General features: G+C 41.2%; 2 protein-coding genes across 4 annotated transcripts in view; one reads left to right on the forward strand and one right to left on the reverse strand.

Annotated features, from left to right (window-relative positions):
* Positions 1-23,117, reverse strand: part of ZNF3 (zinc finger protein 3) — a 527,297-nt gene that overhangs the window by 337,520 nt on the left and 166,660 nt on the right. The window lies entirely within an intron of this gene.
* Positions 1-23,117, forward strand: part of LOC138076615 (cytochrome P450 3A28) — a 32,660-nt gene that overhangs the window by 6,298 nt on the left and 3,245 nt on the right. Inside the window, exons 3-11 of one of the 3 annotated variants that reach the window (XM_068968863.1) lie at positions 420-472; positions 2,725-2,824; positions 6,096-6,209; positions 6,472-6,560; positions 7,861-8,009; positions 14,611-14,738; positions 15,833-15,899; positions 18,961-19,121; positions 21,533-21,759. In XM_068968863.1, the coding sequence (XP_068824964.1) occupies positions 420-472; positions 2,725-2,824; positions 6,096-6,209; positions 6,472-6,560; positions 7,861-8,009; positions 14,611-14,738; positions 15,833-15,899; positions 18,961-19,121; positions 21,533-21,759 (1,088 nt within the window). The remainder of the gene's footprint in view (positions 1-419; positions 473-2,724; positions 2,825-6,095; positions 6,210-6,471; positions 6,561-7,860; positions 8,010-14,610; positions 14,739-15,832; positions 15,900-18,960; positions 19,122-21,532; positions 21,760-23,117) is intronic. The other 2 variants (XM_068968864.1, XM_068968865.1) reach the window with 2 other exon arrangements.

The raw sequence follows: 23,117 nt of genomic DNA on the forward strand, positions 1-23,117 counted from the left end.
TTATTTAAATGTGCTGGATGAAAAAGGTTACTGGTGTCTTTAACTTGTAATTCTGCTGAAACTCTAGAGAGGGCTCATGAGATAAATGAAAAGCAAGGTTAACTAGGAGATGCAAGTATGTACAGGCCACTCTAACTTTCCCTCAGCTTCAGTTTTCTCACCAAAGACAAGGAAGTACTTAGTATTCACAGGCAAGTTGAGCAATTAGTATCTATAGTAGTTAGAGAAGATGCAGGAGTCATTTTTATTTCTATCTCCAATATCCACTCTATTTCCTCTGAGACGTCTCTGAATAAGAACTTCCCTCCAACTACCCAAGAAAATAATAAGCCTGATTAAATGTTTCAAACATTTTTATCCCCAAAGAGGTAGGTTTCAATGCATTTAGATTAATAATCAAATTTTGTTTCTTTTCGCAGGGTATTCCAGAGTTTGACAATCAGTGTTTTAAAAAGTATGGGAAAATGTGGGGGTGAGTTTTCTGGAAGCTTCCATTGAATAAACTTGTTATAATGAGGCACCCCCTGTGGTGCGGAGGACAGGCTCAGTCCAGAGCCTCTTGGGATGAATTCATTTATTTTAAAGCTTTTGGAGGTTTGTTCTACCAGGGATCCCAGATGTCACCAGGCCCATAGGCTGAATCTGGTCTGCAGAATCACAGGTCATCGCGTTTCTCCAGACTTTGAGGCCCAGAGACTCCTAGCGTCACTTTCTGTCCAGTATCTCACTCTTCTCCCCTTTTATATTTTCCTTTCTAATGTTACCTTTAATTGCATAATATGCATTATTCCAGAACATTCTAATATATGCCCATAAATGCATTTTATAACACTTTTCCAGAGGATTCACTTTAAATTGAAAGACAAAATCTTTTTTTTTTTTTTTTTTTTTGGATCTAATATGTTCTCTTGGGAAAAGAGCTGGAGGTTACAGGTAATAAGAATGGGTTACCATTTCTTCTCATCTTTTTCTTTTCTGTACGAGTATGGAGGGTATTTTTTGTTTCGTTTTTAATTTTCAGCCACGACGTTCCAATAGAATTGCAGTTATTGTTTTATCTAGTATTTTTCTCTGACTTTGAAGAGATGTGGGGTATATCTAAGCCAGAGTGGGTCACATGGGCTGATGTACTTTAGGATCTGTTGGAGGTTTGGTGAGAGCAGTAGGAGAGGTGTCATTGGTGCTTCTTTGCCAAAAGCAAGTTGAAGAAGGCCCTCCCTCTCTGGACCTCTTCATCTTCTCTGATCGGGTCCTCAGAAACCATAGGGCCCTACTGAGTTGCCATGATGCCGAACGGTAATGTGGTTGAGTGAGAAGAATATATAGCCCTGGGTCACCACTGGCCCAGCTCCAACTGCCCCTTCAACCTTTACTGCTTGTGAGCTCTGGGTGGAGTCACTTTTTCATGGTAGATCCCAGTTCTCTCAGAAAAATTTTCTCATGCTTGGATTTAAATGAGGACCACCTGGGAGAGCTTGTTATAAATACAGACTTTGAGCCCCCTCATCAGTACAGCAAATCAATATGACCTGGGGTGAGGCCCAGGAATCTAAACTGTAACTGGTAGTGAAAGCAATACTAAGGCTGGAGTGACATCATGAATATAAAGGGTCACCCAAAACACTGGCCCTTCTCCACCCAGGTGTTGTTTAAAAAGCATGATGGGAAGAAGGGAATCATCCAAGTAATACGGTCAGTCAGGTGGAAGAGCAGATTAAGTGCCTCCTCAATCCCTCCTGTCACTGCTTGAGCACTAAATGCTCTTGGCACCCACTTAGACCCTCTGGGTTTTAGAATGGTTTTTGCAAATGGGAAGAAAAAAGTGCAGTGGTTCTCAGTGATTTTTACATCTGATCACAAAACCATTTGAAATTCATCTGTGAAGTCAAGGGAGGAATAGGAGACTTGTAGAAAATGTTCCAATTTGTTCTAGCCATTGCAAATGATTGATAGTGGAGGGAAAATGCCAGAAGATAGTGTAAATAACTCAGAGTAAACCTCATGCCAGTGGCCCATTCCCATGAACAGGCATCCTGACAGTCAGGGGATCAGGCCAAATTGGGACGTGTCATATCTGAGGACTCAGCTTTGTGTGGTAGGTGGGTCAAACGTGGGCCTGCCGAGCCGCTGATACATATCACCTACATGGAGCCTGAGGCCCATGGGACCCATCCAGAAGAATAAATATAAGTAATGGAAAGAAAATTTTTTCTTTTTTAAAATTAATTAAAAATTAATAATTTCCTTTAAAGTAAACTATAAAGTAAGCAAATTTTAGAGAATAGAAAAATCTTTTACAATCCTATTATCACTTGTGGAGCAGTCCAAATCTGTTTGCAGACGACTGTCACATAGTTATGATCAATGTGTCTACAGGTTTCCTATGCCTTTTTCATGCTTTTGATATATCTTCAAAAATTAATGGGTAGGCTGTCCCTAATTAATTATTTTTTCATTCTTAGACAGTTTTCTTGGCTTATTTACTAAGCTAACTTCCTCACTAATACTGAAATATTTTAAACTTAGAAAAGTGAGAATAGTATAGGAAATACCCACGTACATAACACTTAGACCAAACAAATGTTCTAATGTTATTTCCAGCGACAATTTCTAGAAGTAAGGATTATCTATAATAATATCAGAATGATAGTCTGGACTTACAGTGTGGCTCCAGCTGGGGAATCTGTATCAGTAAATTTAATTAGGTCTCCTTTCCTTACACAGGTTTTATGAAGGTCGACAACCTATGTTGGTTATCACAGATCCAGATATAATCAAAACAGTACTAGTGAAAGAATGTTATTCTGTCTTCACAAACCGGAGGGTAAGCATCCATTTCTTTAGCTTTAAATTTTGTTTGCTTATTAAATGCTTATTCTGTAATAATTTTAAGTCTACAAGATGCTGTCGAGAGAAAAAATACAGGAAGGCGCTGTGTCCTATTCCCTTCATCCTGTTTCCCTCAGTGGTTAGTACTTGCATAGAGTACATCGGAGCAGGAAGTTGACACTGATACTATCCACAGTGCTTATGCAGATTTCATCAGTTTTATGTGGATTCATTTGATGTGAGGGAAGGTGTCTGTGTGTGTGTTGCTCTGTGTAAATTTATCATAGAGGTAGATTCGTGTAACCACCACCACAGTAAAAGTACAGAAACCTTCCATCCCCATACGCTGCCTCTGTGTGTGTGTGTGTATGTGTATGCTCAGTTCTGTCTGACTCTTTGTGACCCCGTGGGCTGTAGGCCATGGAGTAGAATCTTCCTGGCAAAAGTACTGGAGTGAGTTGTCCTTTCCTCCTGCAGGGGTTCTTCCTGACCCAGTGACTGAACCCTCGTCTCTTGTGTCTCCTGCATTCTCAGGCAGATTCTTTACTACTTGAGAATCCCAAGGTTCCCTGTTTAACTATTCATTTATAGCCACAGTGAGTGGCTTGTCTTTTCCTCTTATCAGGGTCTTAGAAGAGCAAAAAAATTTATTTTCATAAATTTTAGGTCAATTTATTCCTTTATTTATTTATTCTGTTTTTCTCTTTGAGTCTGCTTTTGTAACTGTTGCATTTTTTAGTTCATTTATCATTATATTATAAAGTTTCAAATTTTCTACACTTCAAATTTAATATCTTGTTGGTGAACATCTCATTTCATTTTTGTACTTGGAAAATTTGAGTATATTGTTATCCTTTGGGCCCAGGTGGCACTAGTGATGAAGAACCTACCTGCCAATACAGAATACATAAGAGGCAAGGGTTCAATCCCTGGTTTGGGAAGATCCTCTGGAAGAGAGCCTGGAAACCCACTCCAGTATTCTTGCCTAGAGAATCCCATGAACAGGGGAGCCTGGCAGGCTACAGCCTATAGGGTCTCAAAGAGTCAGACATGACCGAAGCGACTTAGCACGCGTAGCACACATGGTGTGTTTCCTGTAGCTCTGAATTTCTTTAGAACAATTATTTTGAATTCCTTTTCAGGCAGTTCGTAGATGTTCACTTCTTTGGGATGACTTACTGGACAGTTATTATCTCCCTTTGGTCGTTCCGTGTTTCCTTGATTCTTGGTGATCCCTTATCTTTCAATGGTGTCTATGTCTTTGGAGAAGCAGTTACTCTTTCTAGGCTTAATCAACTGAGTTTGATAAGGAAGACCTTTACTTGTGATGGGACACACAATGTGCTGAAGCCATCAGTCTAGTGGCATTGGGTGCCAAGTGTGGGGGGTGGGGCGTGGTGGGTCCAGTTCCAAGGGGAAATGATTGGCTTTGGCACCTGGGTCCAGAACACCACCAACTACATAATATTTGACACCAATAACTGTGGAGAGTCCGAGGTGGTTCTAGGGATGTTGAGGTCTTCAGCAGCACACCCAAGCCCAGTGTTAAGGGACCAGGACCAGCAGAGTGGTAGCCAGAATTGGGGGGCATGCTCCTCTGTGTGAGCTGACTACAGGCACATGCCCAACATGAGGACTGGGGTCAGTGGCTGGGACTGGGTCAAGTGTGGGTACAGAAGCAGCTTTGAGTGCTGCGCTGTCAGTGTGCACTCATGTAGCTGCAGGGACGAGCTTCACACACGTGTGGCATTGCCGGCCAGCGACAGGAGTCAAGACTGGCTCCAAGCGCCTGAGCAGCTACTCATGTGTTAGTGTGGGTCCTGGATCTCAGGACGTCACTGGCTGGAGCAGCTCTGTTGGGGGCGGAGGGACAAGACAGGACTCAGGCAATTGGAGTCTGCTAATGCAGAACCTTGGGGAGTGATCAGCAGCAAAATTTTCAGGGGTCTTCAGTGACTGTGCTGGCAGTTGGTTTCCTCATAGTAAAGGTTCTGGGGTTTTTTGCAGAGCAGGATACAGAGAACCCCAGTCACTCCTGCTGTGTGGTTGACATTGACAGCCCTTACCCTTCTTTCTTTGCTCCTAGTTGTCTCTGGATGTCTCAGCTTTGCTAGTCTCTGGGTGGGGTGAATCCAAAGCAGGTCATTTGTGCAGTGTTCTGAAAGGCTAGGGAAACTAATAGCTCATCCTGCTGTCCTCTTTCCAGTAAGGAGAACTGTTTCAGGCTCGGGGGGGTTCCTCTTGGCACTGAGCAGTCTGGCCTGGGGGACAGGATGATGCAGGCAAAATGAAGCTATTTTCTTTACCAGTCTGTGGGTTATTCTCAGGTTTTTCTCACTGCTATGTTGCTGAAGCTTCTGGACTTCTGAGGTCTCTTAGACCTGTTTTCATTTATTTAGCACTAACTGTTATTTGTGGGGTGAGAGAAACTGGAGTCTCCTCTGCCATCTTGGTGACATGACTCCAGATTTCCTCATTAATGTGCTTTTAGCTATAAGATTTTTTTTTAGATGCTTTTTATCATGTTGTGTAAGTTTCCTTCTCTACCTACCTAGTTTGTGAATTTCTATCATGAATGGATGTTGGAGGTTTCAATATTAAAACAGAATATTTGGAATATGGAAAAATGTCTCCAGCAATTTGGCTTGATAAGCCTGTCCCAAGCTGAGAAACAGAATTATATCTTTCCTTTAGGTTCCTTCTATTCCTGGGGGGGAAACAGAAGAAAAAAGTATTTTCGTACAATTGTAACATTTCTTCAGAATAGCAAATAGACTCCTTATTTTTGATGTATTCTATTTTTATTTTTAAAAAGTCTCATATCAAGAAATGTTTTGAATCCACATGCTGTAGACATGTAAAGAAAGAACTGGTCTGAGACAACATATGTTTGTCAAAGCTATCAGCTCTCTGTCACTAGTTAGTTCCCTTGTATTCTGCACAGACCAGGAGGATGAACTAGGTCTTATTCCTGCCTATTCCCTTGGAAAAACCCTTTCTATACTACATGGGTCATTTGCACTTAATAGGATACTGAAATATGAAATTTGGAAACCGCATCAAGTGGCTGGGTGTCTCTCCTCCACACTCACAGAAACCTAGATATTTGGGATAAATATTTATTAAGCATCTAGCATAGGATCTGCTACTAAGTAGACAGTCACTAAATATTCGTTGAATAATTGGTCCTTATTTAAGAAATCTTCCACAACTGCCGAGACTTCTAAAACTCATACAGGGTAAATATGTTTTGCTTTTGACTCTAGATTTTTGGTCCAATGGGAATCATGAAAAATGCCATCTCTCTGGCTTGGGATGAACAATGGAAGAGAATACGGACGTTGCTGTCTCCAGCCTTCACCAGCGGAAAGCTCAAGGAAGTAAGAAAAGAAGAGGACTTGCAGTTAGAAACTTACGGAATGACTCTAGGGACAGGCAGAAAGGGAGGTCATAGTCTCTTTTCAAAGAGGAGTCTGCTGAGTTTGAGTTTTCTAACGTTGGTCTTTCATCTTTACATCCTAGAGAGACATTTTTAAGATTTTCATTGAATGTCAGTTACTACTCCATGCTTAGGAAAGCCAGGTCCTCCTAGGACTTGAGTCTCCACGTTTAACTTCATGTGATGATATATTTCATGTCTAGATGCTCCCCATCATTGGCCAGTATGCAGATGTGTTGGTGAGGAACCTGAGGAAGGAAGCAGAGAAAGGCAATCCTGTCAACATGAAAGAGTAAGTAGGGCTGAGGCTACTGGCCCTCTGAGCTCCACTGAGAACTTCTCGCTGCCTACCATGGAGTCAAATTCCAACTGCTGTGTCGATCTAGTGAACAGACACAAGTAAGTCGTGTTACAAATCTAATGGGCCACTCCAGAACGAATGGTGTTTCATCAAAGAAAGCTGGGCAGCCAGGAGACAAAGTGTCTTTTGTGTGACATAAAGGGCTTACCTTCTTAACTATGACATTATGGATATTCCAGAAGACTAAAATAAACAGGTTTGAAAGGAGAACATTATCATCCCAAAGTATTGAGTGTAGAGGGTGTGGCAGAGGAAGGCTCTTGGTATATATTGCCAGGTAGTGCATTGGGCAGTACATTTACAGTATTGAACTTGAAACAACTTAAATCTCTTCACACTTTTCCTACAGAAAATACTAAATATTAATTCTTAATCACTATTTGTTCTTCTTTCATCCTCAAAAGAGAGAAGGCCCTGTACAGGCTATGGGCGGGGTAACCATAGTTTTTGTTGTCTAAACTGAGATTAAAAAAAAAAAAAAACTATCCTATAATAACAGGTTTAAAGGAAGACTGTCCCAGGGAAGCTGAGGACATTCGCTCACTTAGCCACGGGATTTCCTAAATCAGTTTGAAAGGATTTTTGTTAAACTCAGAACATTTTCAGTTCTTATAGTTCACAGAAATGACTCTTCCCTCAGGGCAACCACAGACCACTGGGGTTGAGGAAGACAGGTCTTTCAGGAGCCTTAGCAGGAGTGTAAGACAAGGAGGGATGATGTTCCTGGCAACTCAGAGCACTGCTGTTATGTAATGCGCTAAAGGGATATCAGCCCTGAGTACAGATTTTATGGTGAAGCAAGACCCAGGTCAATGTGCCCTCTCTTGACTCCCCAGGAACAGTTGATTATTCCACACTTTGTCTTACTCAAACACAGTCCTTACACACTCATTATTGTCCATAGTCAAAACACATTACGGTACTTACAGTCTGATTGGGTGTGTTTTTCCCTCTATGACAAGATCCCCGAATTCAGGGGGTGGGGGTCTAGGTTGCCTTAGTGTCCCCAACTCCCTAACGGAGGGCCAGCTGCACCACTCACATGTCATATACACCTCAGGAGTGAGTGATAGTGGCAGAGACTCTTCTATGATCCAGCAGGTGGTTCTGAGAGTGTGGTTCTTTTTCTGTCTGGCTGGGCATCGGATTTTACATGCATTTCTTGTTGCACATGTTGGACAAGGATAAAGAGGTGTTGACTTTACCTGAACATGTCTCTCTCTCCACTCAGCATGTTTGGGGCCTACAGCATGGATGTGATCACTGGCACAGCATTTGGAGTGAATATTGATTCCCTCAACAACCCACACGATCCCTTTGTGGAATACAGCAAGAACCTCTTAAAATTTAGACCCTTCGACCCATTCATTCTTTCAATAAGTATGTGAACTACTTTATTTCTTATTCTTTATTCCTTCTTTCATCCCTCCTCTCCTTCCTCCCTCCCTTCCTTCTTCCAATCCTTCCTTCACCTTTCTTTTTTTAAATAGTAGGTGTCAGTTCAGTTCAGTCGCTCAGTCATGTGCGACTCTTTGCAACTCCATGAATCGCAGCATGCCAGGCCTCCCTGTCCAACACCAACTCCCAGAGTTCACTCAGACTCACGTCCATCAAGTCAGTGATGCCATCCAGCCATCTCATCCTCTGTCGTCCCCTTCTCCTCCTGTCCCCAATCCCTCCCAGCATCAGAGTCTTTTCCAATGAGTCAGCTCTTCACATGAGGTGGCCAAAGTACTGGAGTTTCAGCTTTAGCATCATTCCTTGCAAAGAAATCCCAGGGCTGATCTCCTTCAGAATGGACTGGTTGGATCTCCTTGCAGTCCAAGGGACTCTCAAGAGTCTTCTCCAACACCACAGTTCAAAAGCATCAATTCTTTGGCACTCAGCCTTCTTCACAGTCCAACTCTCACATCCATGCATGACATGCAATTCACATACCACGTAATACACTAGTGTGAAATGTATAATTCATTCATTTTTACATCTTACCTATACATCAACAAATGAAATGGACATGGAAGTTATAAACAACATTCAGTATACACATTGACTATTATATCTATGTGTGTGTGTATGTATTCACAGAACTGAATATTATCCAACCAGGAGAGGAAGAAAATCCTGCCATTTGCAACAAGGTGGAAGGACCTTGAGGGTATTATGTTATGTGAAATAAGTCAAACAGAAAAAGGTGAATACTTATATAGAATTAAATTAAAAAAAAAAAAAGACAAAAATCTAGGTCTTCCCTGGTAGTCCAGTGGTGAAGAATCTGCTTCCAATTCAGGTAATGAGTTCAATCACTGGTTGGGGGACTAAGATCCCACATGCCACAGAGAAAACTGAGCCCACGGACAGCAGCAAAAATGCAGTCAACCGAAATTTTAAAAAATAAATTAATTTTAAAAATCCAAAACTAAAAAACAAGAAGAAGAAAACCAAATTCATATAAAAGCAAGATCAGATTTTTTTTTAGGAGAGGAGTGGCTTGGATTGGTGGAAAATTGAATAAAGGTATTCAAAAGAGGCAATTTTTCAGCAACAGCATAAAAGTATTGGCAGTATAATGTACAATGTAAGTATACTTAACACTACTGTGATTTACTATATTTGTGATTTACTAAAGAATGAAGGGATGGAGCCAAAGTAAAAACAATACCCAGTTGTGGATGTGACTGGTGATAGAAGCAAGGTCCAATGCTGTAAAGAGCAATATCGCATAGGAACCTGGAATGTCAGGTCCATGAATCAAGGCAAATTGGAAACGGTCAAACAAGAGATGGCAAGAGTGAACGTCAACATTCTAGGAATCAGCGAAATAAAATGGACTGGAATGGGTGAATTTAACTCAGATGACCATTACATCTACTACTGTGGGCAGGAATCCCTTAGAAGAAAAGGAGTAGCCATCATGGTCAACAAAAGAGTCCAAAATGCAGTACGTGGATGCAATCTCAAAAACGACAGAATGATCTCTGTTCATTTCCAGGGCAAACCATTCAATATCACAGTTATCCAAGTCTATGCCCCAACCAGTAACGCTAAAGAAGCTGAAGTTGAACGGTTCTATGAAAACCTACAAGACCTTTTAGAAGTAACACCCAAAAAACATGTCCTTTTCATTATAGGAGACTGGAATGCAAAAGTAGGAAGTCAAGAAACACCTGGAATAACAGACAAATTTGGCCTTGGAATACAGAACGAAGCAGGGCAAAGACTGCCAAGAAAATGTACTGGTCATAGCAAACGCTCTCTTCCAACAACACAAGAGAAGACGCTACATATGGACATCACCAGATGGTCAACACTGAAATCAGATTGATTATATTCTTTGCAGCCAAAGATGGAGAAGCTCTATACAGTCAACAAAAACAAGACCAGGAGCTGACTGTGGCTCAGATCATGAACTCCTTATTAGCAAATTCAGACTTAAATTGAAGAAAGTAGAGAAAACCACTAGACCATTCAGGTATGACCTAAATCAAATCCCTTATGATTATACAGTGGAAGAGAGAAATAGATTTAAGGGACTAGATCTGATAGATAGAGTGCCTGATGAACTATGGACGGAGGTTCATGACATTGTACCCGGAGACAGGGGTCAAGATCATCCCCATGGAAAAGAAATGCAAAAAAGCAAAATGGCTGTCTGAGGAGGCCTTAGAAATAGCTGTGAAACGAAGAGAAGCGAAAAGCCAAGGAGAAAAGGAAAGATATAAGCATCTGAATGCAGAGTTCCAAAGAATAGCAAGAAGAGATAAGAAAGGCTTCCTCAGCTATCAATGCAAAGAAATAGAGAAACCAACAGAATGGGAAAGACTAGAGATCTCTTCAAGAAAATTAGAGATACCAAGGGAACATTTCATGCAAAGATGGGCTTGATAAAGGACAGAAATGGTATGGACCTAACAGAAGCAGAAGATATTAAGAAGAGGTGACAAGAATACACAGAAGAACTGTACAAAAAAGATCTTCATGACCAAAATAATTACGATGGTATGATCACTCACCTAGAGCCAGACATCCTGGAATGTGAAGTCAAGTGGGCCTTAGGAAGCATCACTACGAACAAAGCTAGTGGAGGTGATGGAATTCCAGTTGAGCTATTTCAAATCCTGAAAGATGATGCTGTGAAAGTGCTGCACTCAATTTGCCAGCAAATTTGGAAAACTCAGCAGTGGCCACAGGACTGGAAAAGGTCAGTTTTCATTCCAATCCCAAAGAAAGGCAATGCCAAAGAATACTCAAACTACCACACAATTGCACTCATCCCACATGCTAGTAAAGTAATGCTCAAAATTCTCCAAGCCAGCCTTCAGCAATACGTGAACCATGAGCTTCCAGATGTTCAAGCTGGTTTTAGAAAAGGCAGAGGAACCAGAGATCAAACTGCCAACATCCGCTGGATCTTCGAAAAAGCAAGAGAGTTCCAGAAAAACATCTATTTCTGCTTTATTGACTATGCCAAAGCCTTTGACTGTGTGGATCACAATAAACTGTGGAAAATTCTGAAAGAGATGGGAATACCAGACTACCTGACCTGCCTCTTGAGAAACCTATATGCAGGTCAGGAAGCAACAGTTAGAACTGGACATGGAATAACAGACTGGTTCCAAATAGGAAAAGGCGTACGTTAGGACTGTATATTGTCACCCTGCTTATTTAACTTATATGCAGAGTACATCATGAGAAACGCTGGGCTGGAAGAAGCACAAGCTGGAATCAAGATTGCCGGGAGAAATATCAATAACCTCAGATATGCAGATGACACCACCCTATGGCAGAAAGTGAAGAGGAACTAAAAAGCCTCTTGATGAAAGTGAAAGCGGAGAGTGAAAAAGTTGGCTTAAAGCTCAACATTCAGAAAACGAAGAACATGGCATCTGGTCCCATCACTCCATGGGAAATAGATGGGGAAACAGTGGAAACAGTGTCAGACTTTATTTGGGGGGGGCTCCAAAATCACTGCGGATGGTGACTGCAGCCATGAAATTAAAAGACGCTTACTCCTTGGAAGAAAAGTTATGACCAACCTAGATAGCATATTCAAAAGCAGAGACATTACTTTGCCAACAAAGGTCCGTCTAGTCAAGGCTATGGTTTTTCCAGTGGTCATGTATGGATGTGAGAGTTGGACTGTGAAGAAGGCTGAGCACCAAAGAATTGATGCTTTTGAACAGTGGTGTTGGAGAAGACTCTTAAGAGTTCCTTGGACTGCAAGGAGATCCAAGCAGTCCATTCTGAAGGAGATCAGCCCTGGGATTTCTTTGGAAGGAATGATGCTAAAGCTGAAACTCCAGTACTTTGGCCACCTCATGCGAAGAGTTGACTCATTGGAAGAGATTCTGATGCTGGGAGGGATTGGGGGCAGGAGGAGAAGGGGACGACAGAGGATGAGATGGCTGGATGACATCGTGGACTCAATGTACGTGAGTCTGAGTGAACTCCGGGAGTTGATGATGGACAGGGAGGCCTGGCGTGCTGCGATTCATGGGGTCACAAAAAGTCAGACATAACTGAGAGACTGAACTGAACTGACTGAACTGAAGAAAGTAGATCCTAAAGGTTCTCATCACAAGGGGAATAAAAACTTGTAACTATATCAGGTGAGGAATGTTAACCAAACTTATGGGGTTAATTTTAAAATACATGTATGTTAAGTCATTAGTCATTATGCTGTGCCCAAATTAATACAGTGCTGTATCTCAACTATAACACAATTGAAAAAGAAAGGTTTTTAGTACTCTCAGAGATATATGTACAACCATCACTACTGTCAATTTTTGTCAGCTCTCAAGCCCTGTACCTATCACCTTCCACCCCCTTCCTTAGCTTTAAGCACTCCCTTGGGCTTCCCTGGTGGCTCAGCTGGTAAAGAATCCACCTGCAATGGGGGAGACCTGGGTTCAGTCCCTGGGTTGGGAAGATCCTCTGGAGAAGGGAACGGCTACCTACTCCCGTAATATGGCTTGGAGAATTCCATGGACAGTCCATGGGGTTGCAAAGAGTCGGACACAACTGAGCGACTTTCACTTTCTCAATCTATGTTCTGTCACTTCAAATTTGCTTATTTTAGACTCTAGATATGATGGAATCATACAATATGTGGTCTTTTGTGGCTGACTTCTTTCATTTATCATGAGTAATCTAAAATTGTAGCACATATCAGTACTTCATTTCTTTGTATGCCAAATAGTATTTCATTATATGGACATTCTGCATTTTGTTTACGCATTCATCAGCTGATGAACATTTGGGTCATTCACTATTAAGTATGGTGTTAGCTTAGTTTTTCGTAGACGACTTTCATCGAGTTGAGGAAATTCCCTTCTGTTCCGGTTTGTTGAGTGTTTTTATCACAAGCGAGTGTTAGGTTTTGTCACATGCTTTTTATGCATTGTTTTTTAATTTCTTTGGTATGGTTTATTATAAACTTGGCATTCCTGGGATGAGCCCCGCTTGGTCATGGTGTGTATCACTTTCTATGTGTTGCTAGACTCAGTTCGCTAGCATTTTGTTGAGGATTTGTGCCTCCATGGGATAAGGTATGTTGGTCTGTACCTTCTTGGGCTATTTTTGTCTGGTTTTAGTATCAAACTCGTACACTTTGGAAGTGCTCCAATGTCTTCTATTTTTTGGAAGAGTTTGTTTAAAAATGGGGCTAATCCTTTAAATATTTGGTAGTATTCACCATTGAAACCACCTCTACCTGAGCTTTTCTTCACCAAGCTGTGGGCTGTTTCTTGATGACTAACTCGAATTTTGTCCATTTTAATAGGTATATCAGATTGTCTGTTTCTTTTTGAATCACTTTCTGCAGTTTGTGTCTTTCTGAGAATCTGTCCATTTTATCTAAATGATCTAATTTATTCTCATACTGCTGTTCATAGATTACTTTTTTATTGAAGTAAAGTTGATTTACAATGTTGTGTTAGTTTCAAGTGTACAGCAAAGTAATTCAGCTGTGTATACACACATATTCTTTTCCAAGTCCTTCTCCAGTATAGGTTATTATAAGATATTGAGTATACAAAGATTTCTTTATAGTCTCTGTACTTTTTAAAATGTCATTTGTAATCTCCCTTCTTTTATTTTTGATGCTAGCAATTTGAGTATTTTCTCTTTTTTCTTGGCCAGTCTAGCTAAAAAAATCTTTCAAAGCATCAACTTTTGGTTTCACTGATTTTCTCCACTGTTTTTATCTCCTACCCATTACAGTTTCTTCACTTCTCTTTACCATTTTCTGCCTTCTACTTACTTTAAGTGTTGTTTGTGCTTCTCCTTTCAGAGCGTAAAGGTGGAAATTTAGGTTCTTGATGTAGGATCTTTGTTCTTTTAATATCTAAACATACAGCCACAAACATCTCCCTGAATACTGCTTTTGGTACATCCCATCAGATTTGATATAGTGTGTCTTCATTTTCAGTCATTTAAAAGTAATTTTTGATTGCCCTTTTTATGTCTTCTACAACCCATTGGTTATTTAGAAGTGTGTTATTTAATTTCCACCTATTTGTGTATCTCTTAATTGTCTTTCCATTATTGATTTCTAATTCTATTCCATTGTGGTAGAAAAACACATACTGTATTATTTTGATCATGACTATTTTTCTTTAAACTTCACAATTAATTGAAGTAACAGATTTTGGTCTGGCTTATCCAAAGAGATGCTAGTCCAAGAATTGAAGGCCATGAGGTGCCGGAATGTAATCCTGTTCTTTGATCAGTCCAAGGATGCAGAGGGAACCGCTGATCTCGCGACTATAGTGATGGTCCCTAGATGTGGACTTGGCCTTGATCAGTCACTGACTTGGAAGTCTGAGCAAAGGTCTAGAGGCAATGGCCCATGGTGGAGTATCCTGGTAGTTTCGCCCTTTTGATTGATAGAGCAAAGTATATTTGCTAAAGGTGAACTATATTGGCTAAAAGCAAAGTAAAAGTTGCATTTTCACTGAGCTTCCTTTTATCTTATTCCCTGCAGTATTATTTCCATTTCTCAACCCAGTTTTTGAACTATTAAACATTACTATGTTTCCAAAAAGTACTGTGGACTTTTTCACAAAATCTGTAAAGAAGATTAAAGAAAGTCGCCTCACAGATAAACAAACGGTAAAGTCTGGTGGTGGTTACGAGTGGGTGTTCACTTTTTGATAATTTTTTGAGCTGTATACATCTGACTTATATGCATCTTTGCATTTTTAAAAGATAGGTAGAAAACTATGGAGTATAGAATAGGATGGTTCTATCAATTTGGGGGGCAATGGAAGAGGAAAAGGATGGGGAAGAAAATGAGAGTATGACCAGAGAGCAGTTTAAATACAGTGAAAAGCATGCTAATTAGTATATGAGGGACAAGAGTTACTGATTAAAAATAATTTTACTGATATTTCACCAAATATTAGCTTGGTAAAGAATTACTTCAATGCCAAGCCTCAAATTTTATAGGTTGTCTGATGAAAGACTCCATCAGATGCCTGATACATTGCAGTCTTTTAAAAAGTTGAGCCCTGTCATAGTCTGAAGCAAGCAGGCGTCTTCTCTGGCCAAGGAAGCCGCAAGTGGGTTAACCCAATTTGGCCTTCATGAGGCCGTGAGGCCAGCACAAAGTTGTCTGCAGGTTAGGAGAGATGGGCTGCTTATAGGATGCCACTGAAGAATGTGTAGAGTCCTGGGAGGGTCAAGAGTTTGTAGATGCTTCTGCAAAATCTGCTGGTGACCTATGCAATGTGAGGGAGTTGATTTGTGTGTCCATTCATTAAGAGTTAAAGTTGAAGGGGAAAAAAGGATTGAAGTCATGGACCTGTTCCTGAGCAAACAGGTGTGACAGGAGAGACAGCAGATAACTATCTGGTTAAGAAGCTGTTTCAAATCATCCCACCCTCTCCCTCAATATTGTAAAGTGATTAAATAAATAAATTTATATTTTAAAAAAAGAAGCTGTTTCAAAAGTCAAAGAAACCAAAGATCAGAGAGATGAGGACAAAAAACCAGTTGGACGTGATGGCTGGGTTTCTCTCAGGGAAGCATCATGGTCTCTAAGATTTGTAGGTGGGTGGTTGTGTTCACTGGGGACTCAGGCAATATTAGTTAGACTCTTGCTCTCTAAGGGGCCATATTTTCAGGAAAGAAGTTAAATATACACTCCTGATTTATTTCTATCTTCGCAAGTAATTTCTAAAATTGATTTCTCTTTCTGTTTCCAGAATCGAGTGGATTTACTTCAGCTAATGATTAACTCTCAGAATTCCAAAGAAATTGACACCCATAAAGGTAACCATGGAGAGCTTCACAGGGGCCACCATGGGAAGGCACATAGGTAGGGTGCGGTTCTCAAAATGTGCAGGAAGTTTTCCAAGCATGTGAGTATTTCTGCCAAATTGAAGAAAGACACTTGTGCAGAAAGTAGACTGTGGCACTTCCTGGAAGTTTTCAGGCACAACTTTGTTCAGAGCTCGAAAGGGCAAGTATAGCAAGGATGTCAGGCCCGGAAGTGAGTCATGGTCAGTGGATCGCCTACCGCTGAACCTCTGGGGAGCTTTGTTCTAATACCGATTCTCAGGCTGCTTCAGATCCATATTGCCCCACTGTTGGTGCCCTTAACTTGGAACTCTTGGTTAAGGTTGTATGGAGCTTACTCTACTCTAGAGATTATTTTTTCCCTTTTGTAATTAATAAATGACTTGTGAGAGAAGCCTTTGAGACTGGAAATACACTGTTTCCCTTCAAATTGTCACCTACTTATTTTATCACTCATGGATGGTTTCTGGCTGAAACCATTGTTACCATGATAGGTACAACATGATGACTTTCTGATCCCATCATTTTTCCGTATTCATCAGTTGATGTTCTTTTGTAGGGAAGCTCTCCGTTCTCTCTTGCTGGCTTACTTGTTCATTTGTATATATAGAGCATGATCTCATGTACTGTCTTACATCACTTATTCTGATTCTCAAATTCTTTCTGGTTTGTCCACTGGAGCTTTTTCAAGTAGGATCTTATATTCTTTTTTCTTTTCTCCTTGCTTCATTTTAAATCTCTTTTTTAATGGACTATTTTTAGAATAGTTAGTTTTATAAGAAAATTGAGTGCAAAGTATAGAGATTTCCAATATACATCCTGCCCCAACTACACACAATCTTCCCCCCACTATCAAAAGACCACACCAGAGTTGTGCATTTGTTAGACTCAATGAACCTACATTAATACATCATTATCATCCAAAGTGTATAGTTGACCTTAGGGTTCATTCTTAGTATTACACATTCCATGGGTTTTGACAAATGTATAAGGATGCACCATCAGTACATACAGAGTTTCCACTGTCCTTTAAATTATCTTTTTCTAAGAACTTCTTCACTTTCTGATGTAAGACAATCCAGGTTTCTCTTACCCCTGAGTAGCTCTGGAATCAGCTGTTTTTTCAAAAAACAGCTGGTTCCCTTTATTTTTTTTTTAACTTTTCAATGTGGTTTTATTATTAATAGACTATAGGAGATGCATGCTGGAATAGCCAGCACCCTCCACAAACTGAATTGAGGCAGCATCAATGTTTTCCTTTTACCTGCAACTCAGTTTCCTTCTCTTTCTTTGCCTCTTCTTTCTTTCTTTTTTCTTTTTTTTTTTACTTTACAATATAGTATTGGTTCTGCCACACATCAACATGAATCCACCACAGGCGTACACGTGTTCCCCATCCTGAACCCCCCTCCCACCTCCCTCCCCGTACCATCCCTCCAGGTCATCCCAGTGCACCAGCCCCAAGGATCCTGTATCGAACCTGGACTGGCGATTCGTTTCTTATATTATATTATACATGTTTCCATGCCATTCCCCCAAATCATCCCCACCCTCACCCTCTCCCATAGAGTCCAAAAGACTGTTCTGTACATCTGTGTCTCTTTTGCTGTCTCGTATACAGGGTTATCATTACCACCTTTCTAAATTCCCTATATATGCGTTAGTATACTGTATTGGGCTTCCCTGGTGGCTCAGAGGTTAAGGTGTCTGTCTGCAATACGGGAGACCCGGGTTCGATCCCTGGGTCGGGAAGATCCCCTGGAGAAGGAAGTGGCAACCCACTACAGGATTCTTGCCTGGAGAATCCCATGAACAGAGAAGCCTGGTGGGCTACAGTCCATGGTGTCGCAAAGAGTTGGACACAACTGAGTGACTTCACTTACTTACTTATACTGTATTGGTGTTTTTCTTTCTGGCTTACTTCACTCTGTATAATAGGCTCCAGTTTCATCCACCTCGTTGATTCATATTGATGTATGGCAAAACCAATACAATATTATAAAGTAATTAACCTCCAATTACAATAAATACATTTATATTTTTTAAAAGAAAGAACTGATTCAAATGTATTCTTTTTAATGGCTGAGTAATACTCCATTGTGTATATGTACCACAGCTTTCTTATCCATTCATCTGCTGATGGACATCTAGGTTGCTTCCATGTCCTGGATATTATAAACAGTGCTGCAATGAACAATGGGGTACACATGTCTCTTTCTTTTTTTTAATTTTTATTTTTACTTTATTTTACTTTACAATACTGTATTGGTTTTGCCATACATTGACATGAATACACCACGGGTGTACATGAGTTCCCAATCCTGAACCCCTCTCCCACCTCCCACCCCATATCGTCTCTCTGAATCATCTCTGTGCACCAGCCCCAAGCATCCTGTATCCTGTATTGAACATAGACTGGCGATTTGTTTCTTACATGATAGTATACATGTTTCAGTGCCATTCTCCCAAATCATCCCACCCTCTCCCTCTCTCTCAGAGTCCAAAAGTCCATTCTATACATCTTTGTCTCTTTTGCTGTCTCGCATACAGGGTTATCATTACCATCTTTCTAAATTCCATATATATGTGTTAGTATACTGCATTGGTGTTTTTCTTTCTGGCTTACTTCACTCTGTATAATTGGCTCCAGTTTCATCCATCTCATTAGAACTGATTCAAATGTATTCTTTTTAATGGCTGAGTGATACGCCATTGTGTATATGTAGCACAGCTTCCTTATCCATTCATCTGCTGATGGACATCTAGGTTGCTTCCATGTCCTGGCATTATAAACAGTAATTTTTTTACAATATTGTTGGGTTCTGCCATACAGCAACGTGAATCGGCCATAGGTATACGTATTTCCCCTCCCTTGGAAGACTGAGAATACAAAACACTCCCAGTTTGACTCTAATTGCTTTTAAATTTTCCCCATGTGCATTTGGCAGTTTCATTTGATTTCTCATCATCTAAACTGTGATGTTTTATATTGATGTGTTTTATATACTATAAAATGTCTCTTGTCTCCTTTTAGCTCTGTCTGATGTAGAACTCGTGGCCCAAACTACTATCTTTATTTTTGGTGGCTATGAGACCACTAGCACTTCTCTTTCCTTCATTATATATGAATTGGCCACTCACCCTGATGTCCAGCAGAAGCTGCAGGAGGAGATTGATGCGACTTTCCCCAATAAGGTGAGTGATGATACCTGCAGAGAGAGGGGGAAGGTGAAGCCTTAGCAAAAATGCCTTCTTGCTGCTTCTTGAACATACTTGCAGAAAGCATACACCTCAGATCTTTTACCTGTGCTATTTAAGAAGGATCCAGGTGTACAAAACAAAGGGGAAACATAGATAATGCATTGCACACACAGGAATGTAGGTACCGTGAAAAAAATGCTGGTATTGGCATATCACATATTACTGCATGCCACGTTAAAAAATCACAGAATCTTGGTGGCATCTAACAGTGAACATCTATTGCTCTAGTGTCTGCATGCAGGCATGCTGCATGCTAAGTTGCTTCAGTCATGTCTGACTCTTTGCAACCCTGTGGACTGTAGCCCGCCAGGCTCCTCTCTCCATGGGATTCTCCAGGCAAGAATACTGGAGTGGGTTGCCAAGACCTCCTCCAGGGGATCTTCCCAACCCAAGCATCGATCCTGTGTCTCCTGCGGCTCTTGCATGGCAGGCAGATTCTTTGCCACTACGGCTGGACTTGCTGTGGCCTGGGTGTTGGCTGATCTAGGCTGGCCATGGCTAACTAGCTGGGCTGACTCAGCTCCACACACGGTCTACACATGTCTCGTATTCCACATGTCTGCAGCTCAGGGCAATGGTAGGTGTCAAGATCAAGAAGCCCAGTCTTGTGGGTGACTTTCAAACAGGCTGCTCACATCACACTAGCCAGCTTTCCACTAATTCAAGGTGAGCCACCTGAGCAACCTGAATGAGAATGGGAGGGAATCACAGAGTTAGATACAAGATAAGGATAGATAGTCGCGCCTACCGAAATTACAGATGCTGTGTCTTCTCTGGCAAATCTTATTTTGGGATTATTTTGGTGCGATAAGATGAAAAAGTCACTAAGAGACAGAGAGTAGTTAAAGCATTGTGTTCTCCTCTTTTTATAATAATACTTATAATAACAATACCACTATTGGCTAATATTTACTTCTTACTATCCATGTCTATCTAAACACTTTCCATTTATGAATGAATCTAACCTTCATAAAATTAGTCTTAGGAGAGTCTAGGTTATGCCTCAGTAACAGATTAGCCTAAAAATCTCAGGGGCTTTCATAGCAAAGGTTTACTTTTAACCCACATCTACACATCCAACATGGATTGTTAGTGGAAGAATGAGTACACAGTTTTGCTCCACAGAGTCACTTGGGGATACAGGATGAGGCTCCACCTTCTTGTAAATGCCTTATCTGAAACATTCTTTTTATCTGGGGAATAGAAACCTGAGAGTTGCTCACTGACTTTTCAAATATTTTGTCTCTGAACTGACATAACCACCTCAGTTCACAGCCCATTGGCAAAGTTGGTTTCCCATAACTTCAGATGGCCTGGGAAATACGGGGACTACATGGATGCTGGATGAGCAGTGAGTGTCTCTGCCACACAGCCCTCTGGAGGGTCAGCTCCATCTGTCTCCATGTAACGTATGAGATACCTGAGCTACAGGGAGATGAAATACTTCCAGACACTAGTCGTGTACCTGGTGGTGATCAAGTCAAGCTGTGATCTGGGGTGTTGGCTCTTCAGCCACTCTTATCCTCCACAATGTTGCCCCTTAAATATAACCCCATGTGACAGCCACATACCAGCCTCACTAGTCTCAGATATCTGCAAAAACTGGAGTTCTTTGTGGTATGAGGAGAGCTGGCCCCTGGGGCTGGAGTGGCTTATTTAGACCTTCAAACCTTCTGGTCACACCTACAGGGACAATAGAGGACTCTTGCAGCAACAGAGGGTGGAGTTGTGGGTTCTGATTCTCTTGTAACTTCCTCTAGAACTGAAACTGTGTTGCTGGTAGCACTCTGTCTTATTCTTCACTTGCGGATTTGGTTTAGAAAGGAATTCGTTTCTCCCCAAATTATTTATAGACTTTTCATTTAATGTAGTATTTCCAAACTGTATACATATAATGAAAAGAATGAGCAGTCAGGAGGCTTCAACTGAGAACCTTCATGTTGAATAGGGGATTTGCTCTTTCACACATTGTGTTTCCTTGGTACTTACACGTGGCCTCACTTTCAAAAAGAAACAGTGATTTTGGCCTATTTCACTTAAGAGTAAGGGTTTTAGTCTATTGCTCACTTTTGTTCTCCTGAGAAAGAAATACACTGCATGACAATGTGCAGGACTTCAAGCCCTGGTTAGGGCACTGTCCCAACATCTTCCAAGTCCTCACAATTCTACATCTCAATGGGCCCTTGAGAGGTCAAAGGACATGATAGATACTAAAATGTCCATAAATGTCCTTGATCGATTTAAATTATTCCCTGGAGCACCTAACATTTCAATAGGACTACATCAATGGAGTTGAAAGTTGATCCAAAATCTTAATTTATCAAAATCTGTCATTCTCTTCCGAGGCCCCTCCCACCTATGATGCCCTGGTACAGATGGAGTATCTTGACATGGTGGTGAATGAAACTCTGAGAATGTTTCCAATTGCTGGGAGACTTGAGAGGCTCTGTAAGAAGGATGTAGAAATCCACGGGGTGTCCATTCCCAAAGGGACAACAGTGATGGTGCCACTCTTCGTGCTTCACAACAACCCAGAGTTCTGGCCGGAGCCTAAGGAGTTCCGTCCCGAAAGGTACAAGACCCTGGAGAAGAGACACCCACCCTCATCCTTTTTGGTGCTTGCATGTTTTGACAGCTCTTATTATAGGTGTCAAATGGGTAACCAGGCAACCATTTTCTTGTATATCTTTTTATTGTTTAAAAGATTTTTCTCTTTAACTGTGTTCATTGTTTGAGTTGAATTATTCAAACTAGATTAGAAAAAAGAAAATTATTGGCTGTCTTTATTCCTAACACAGTAAGATAGGCCTCATTAATAATGTATGTCCTTGTGGACAGTTTTCTATGCATATATAGATTTCTGAAGCTTTGGGTGGTATTCTTATATATTAGTTCTAAATGGCTTTATTTATTTAACAATAAACTATAAACAATATTCTATGTACATATGTTTGTATGCATATTCCATAAGTTACCTTCAGTTCAGTTCAGTTCAATTCAGTTCAGTCACTCAGTCGTGTCTGACTCTTTGCAACCCCATGAATTGCAGCACGCCAGGCCTCCCTGTCCATCCCCACCACCTCCTGGAGTTCACCCAAACTCTTGTCCAAGTTGCTGATGCCATCCAGCTTACTACTGTCTTATTTCAGGTGTATAGGCTTTTTATTTCCTTTAAGCCTTTCTATTCTCTCCTAGCCCTCTGAATTCAGACATGTTCCCACATTCCTTATTTTTAGACACTGGCTGCTGTTTCCTCTTATTACTGTGGGAGCACAGGCTGGAGACCAGCGGTCTCATCCCTGTGGCTCAAGCAGCCTCGCTGAGGATGGAGGAGCTCCCAGGGGCCCTGGTTCTGTCTTGGCTGCAGGCCTGGGCCAGCTCCCTTCTGTCTCAGTCTTTGGTGACTTTCCAAAGAGAAGTCCTCTGGTCTCTAGACGTCTAGACTTCCTCCTTGGAGAGCTGTTGAGTATCCTTTTCAGGAATTAAGAGCAAAGGTCTGGTTTGGGCACAGCTTGAACTCTGGTTAGAGTTGATTCTCTCCCATTTAGTGTGCAGGGATCAAGGTTTGGAATGAACTTTTCGGGCACTGGCTGGGATCCGGACTTTCATTTCACCCTGACTATGGGTTGGCATTTCATTTCACCCTGATGGCCACAGGTGGTCTTGTTTGCCCTGATGTCCAAGTTCTACCATAGCGGTGACACACAATACTTGTTGATAGAAGAGTCAGAGTCCACCGAGTCCTCTGTTCTGGACCAGGGATGCTGTTTCTCCCTCAAGCTCAGCAGCTCCCCCTCCTGCAGCATCAGGAAACTAAAACCAGAGACCACTCACTGTACTTCCCTTTCATTCATTCAGCCGTCAAGCAGAGATTAGTGCTTACCTGTGTATGTCAGGGACTGGGCCACGAAGTGGGAAACCAAATATTTA

The sequence above is a fragment of the Capricornis sumatraensis genome, chromosome 3 (assembly GCF_032405125.1).
Source record: "Capricornis sumatraensis isolate serow.1 chromosome 3, serow.2, whole genome shotgun sequence".
NCBI lineage: Eukaryota > Metazoa > Chordata > Mammalia > Artiodactyla > Bovidae > Capricornis > Capricornis sumatraensis.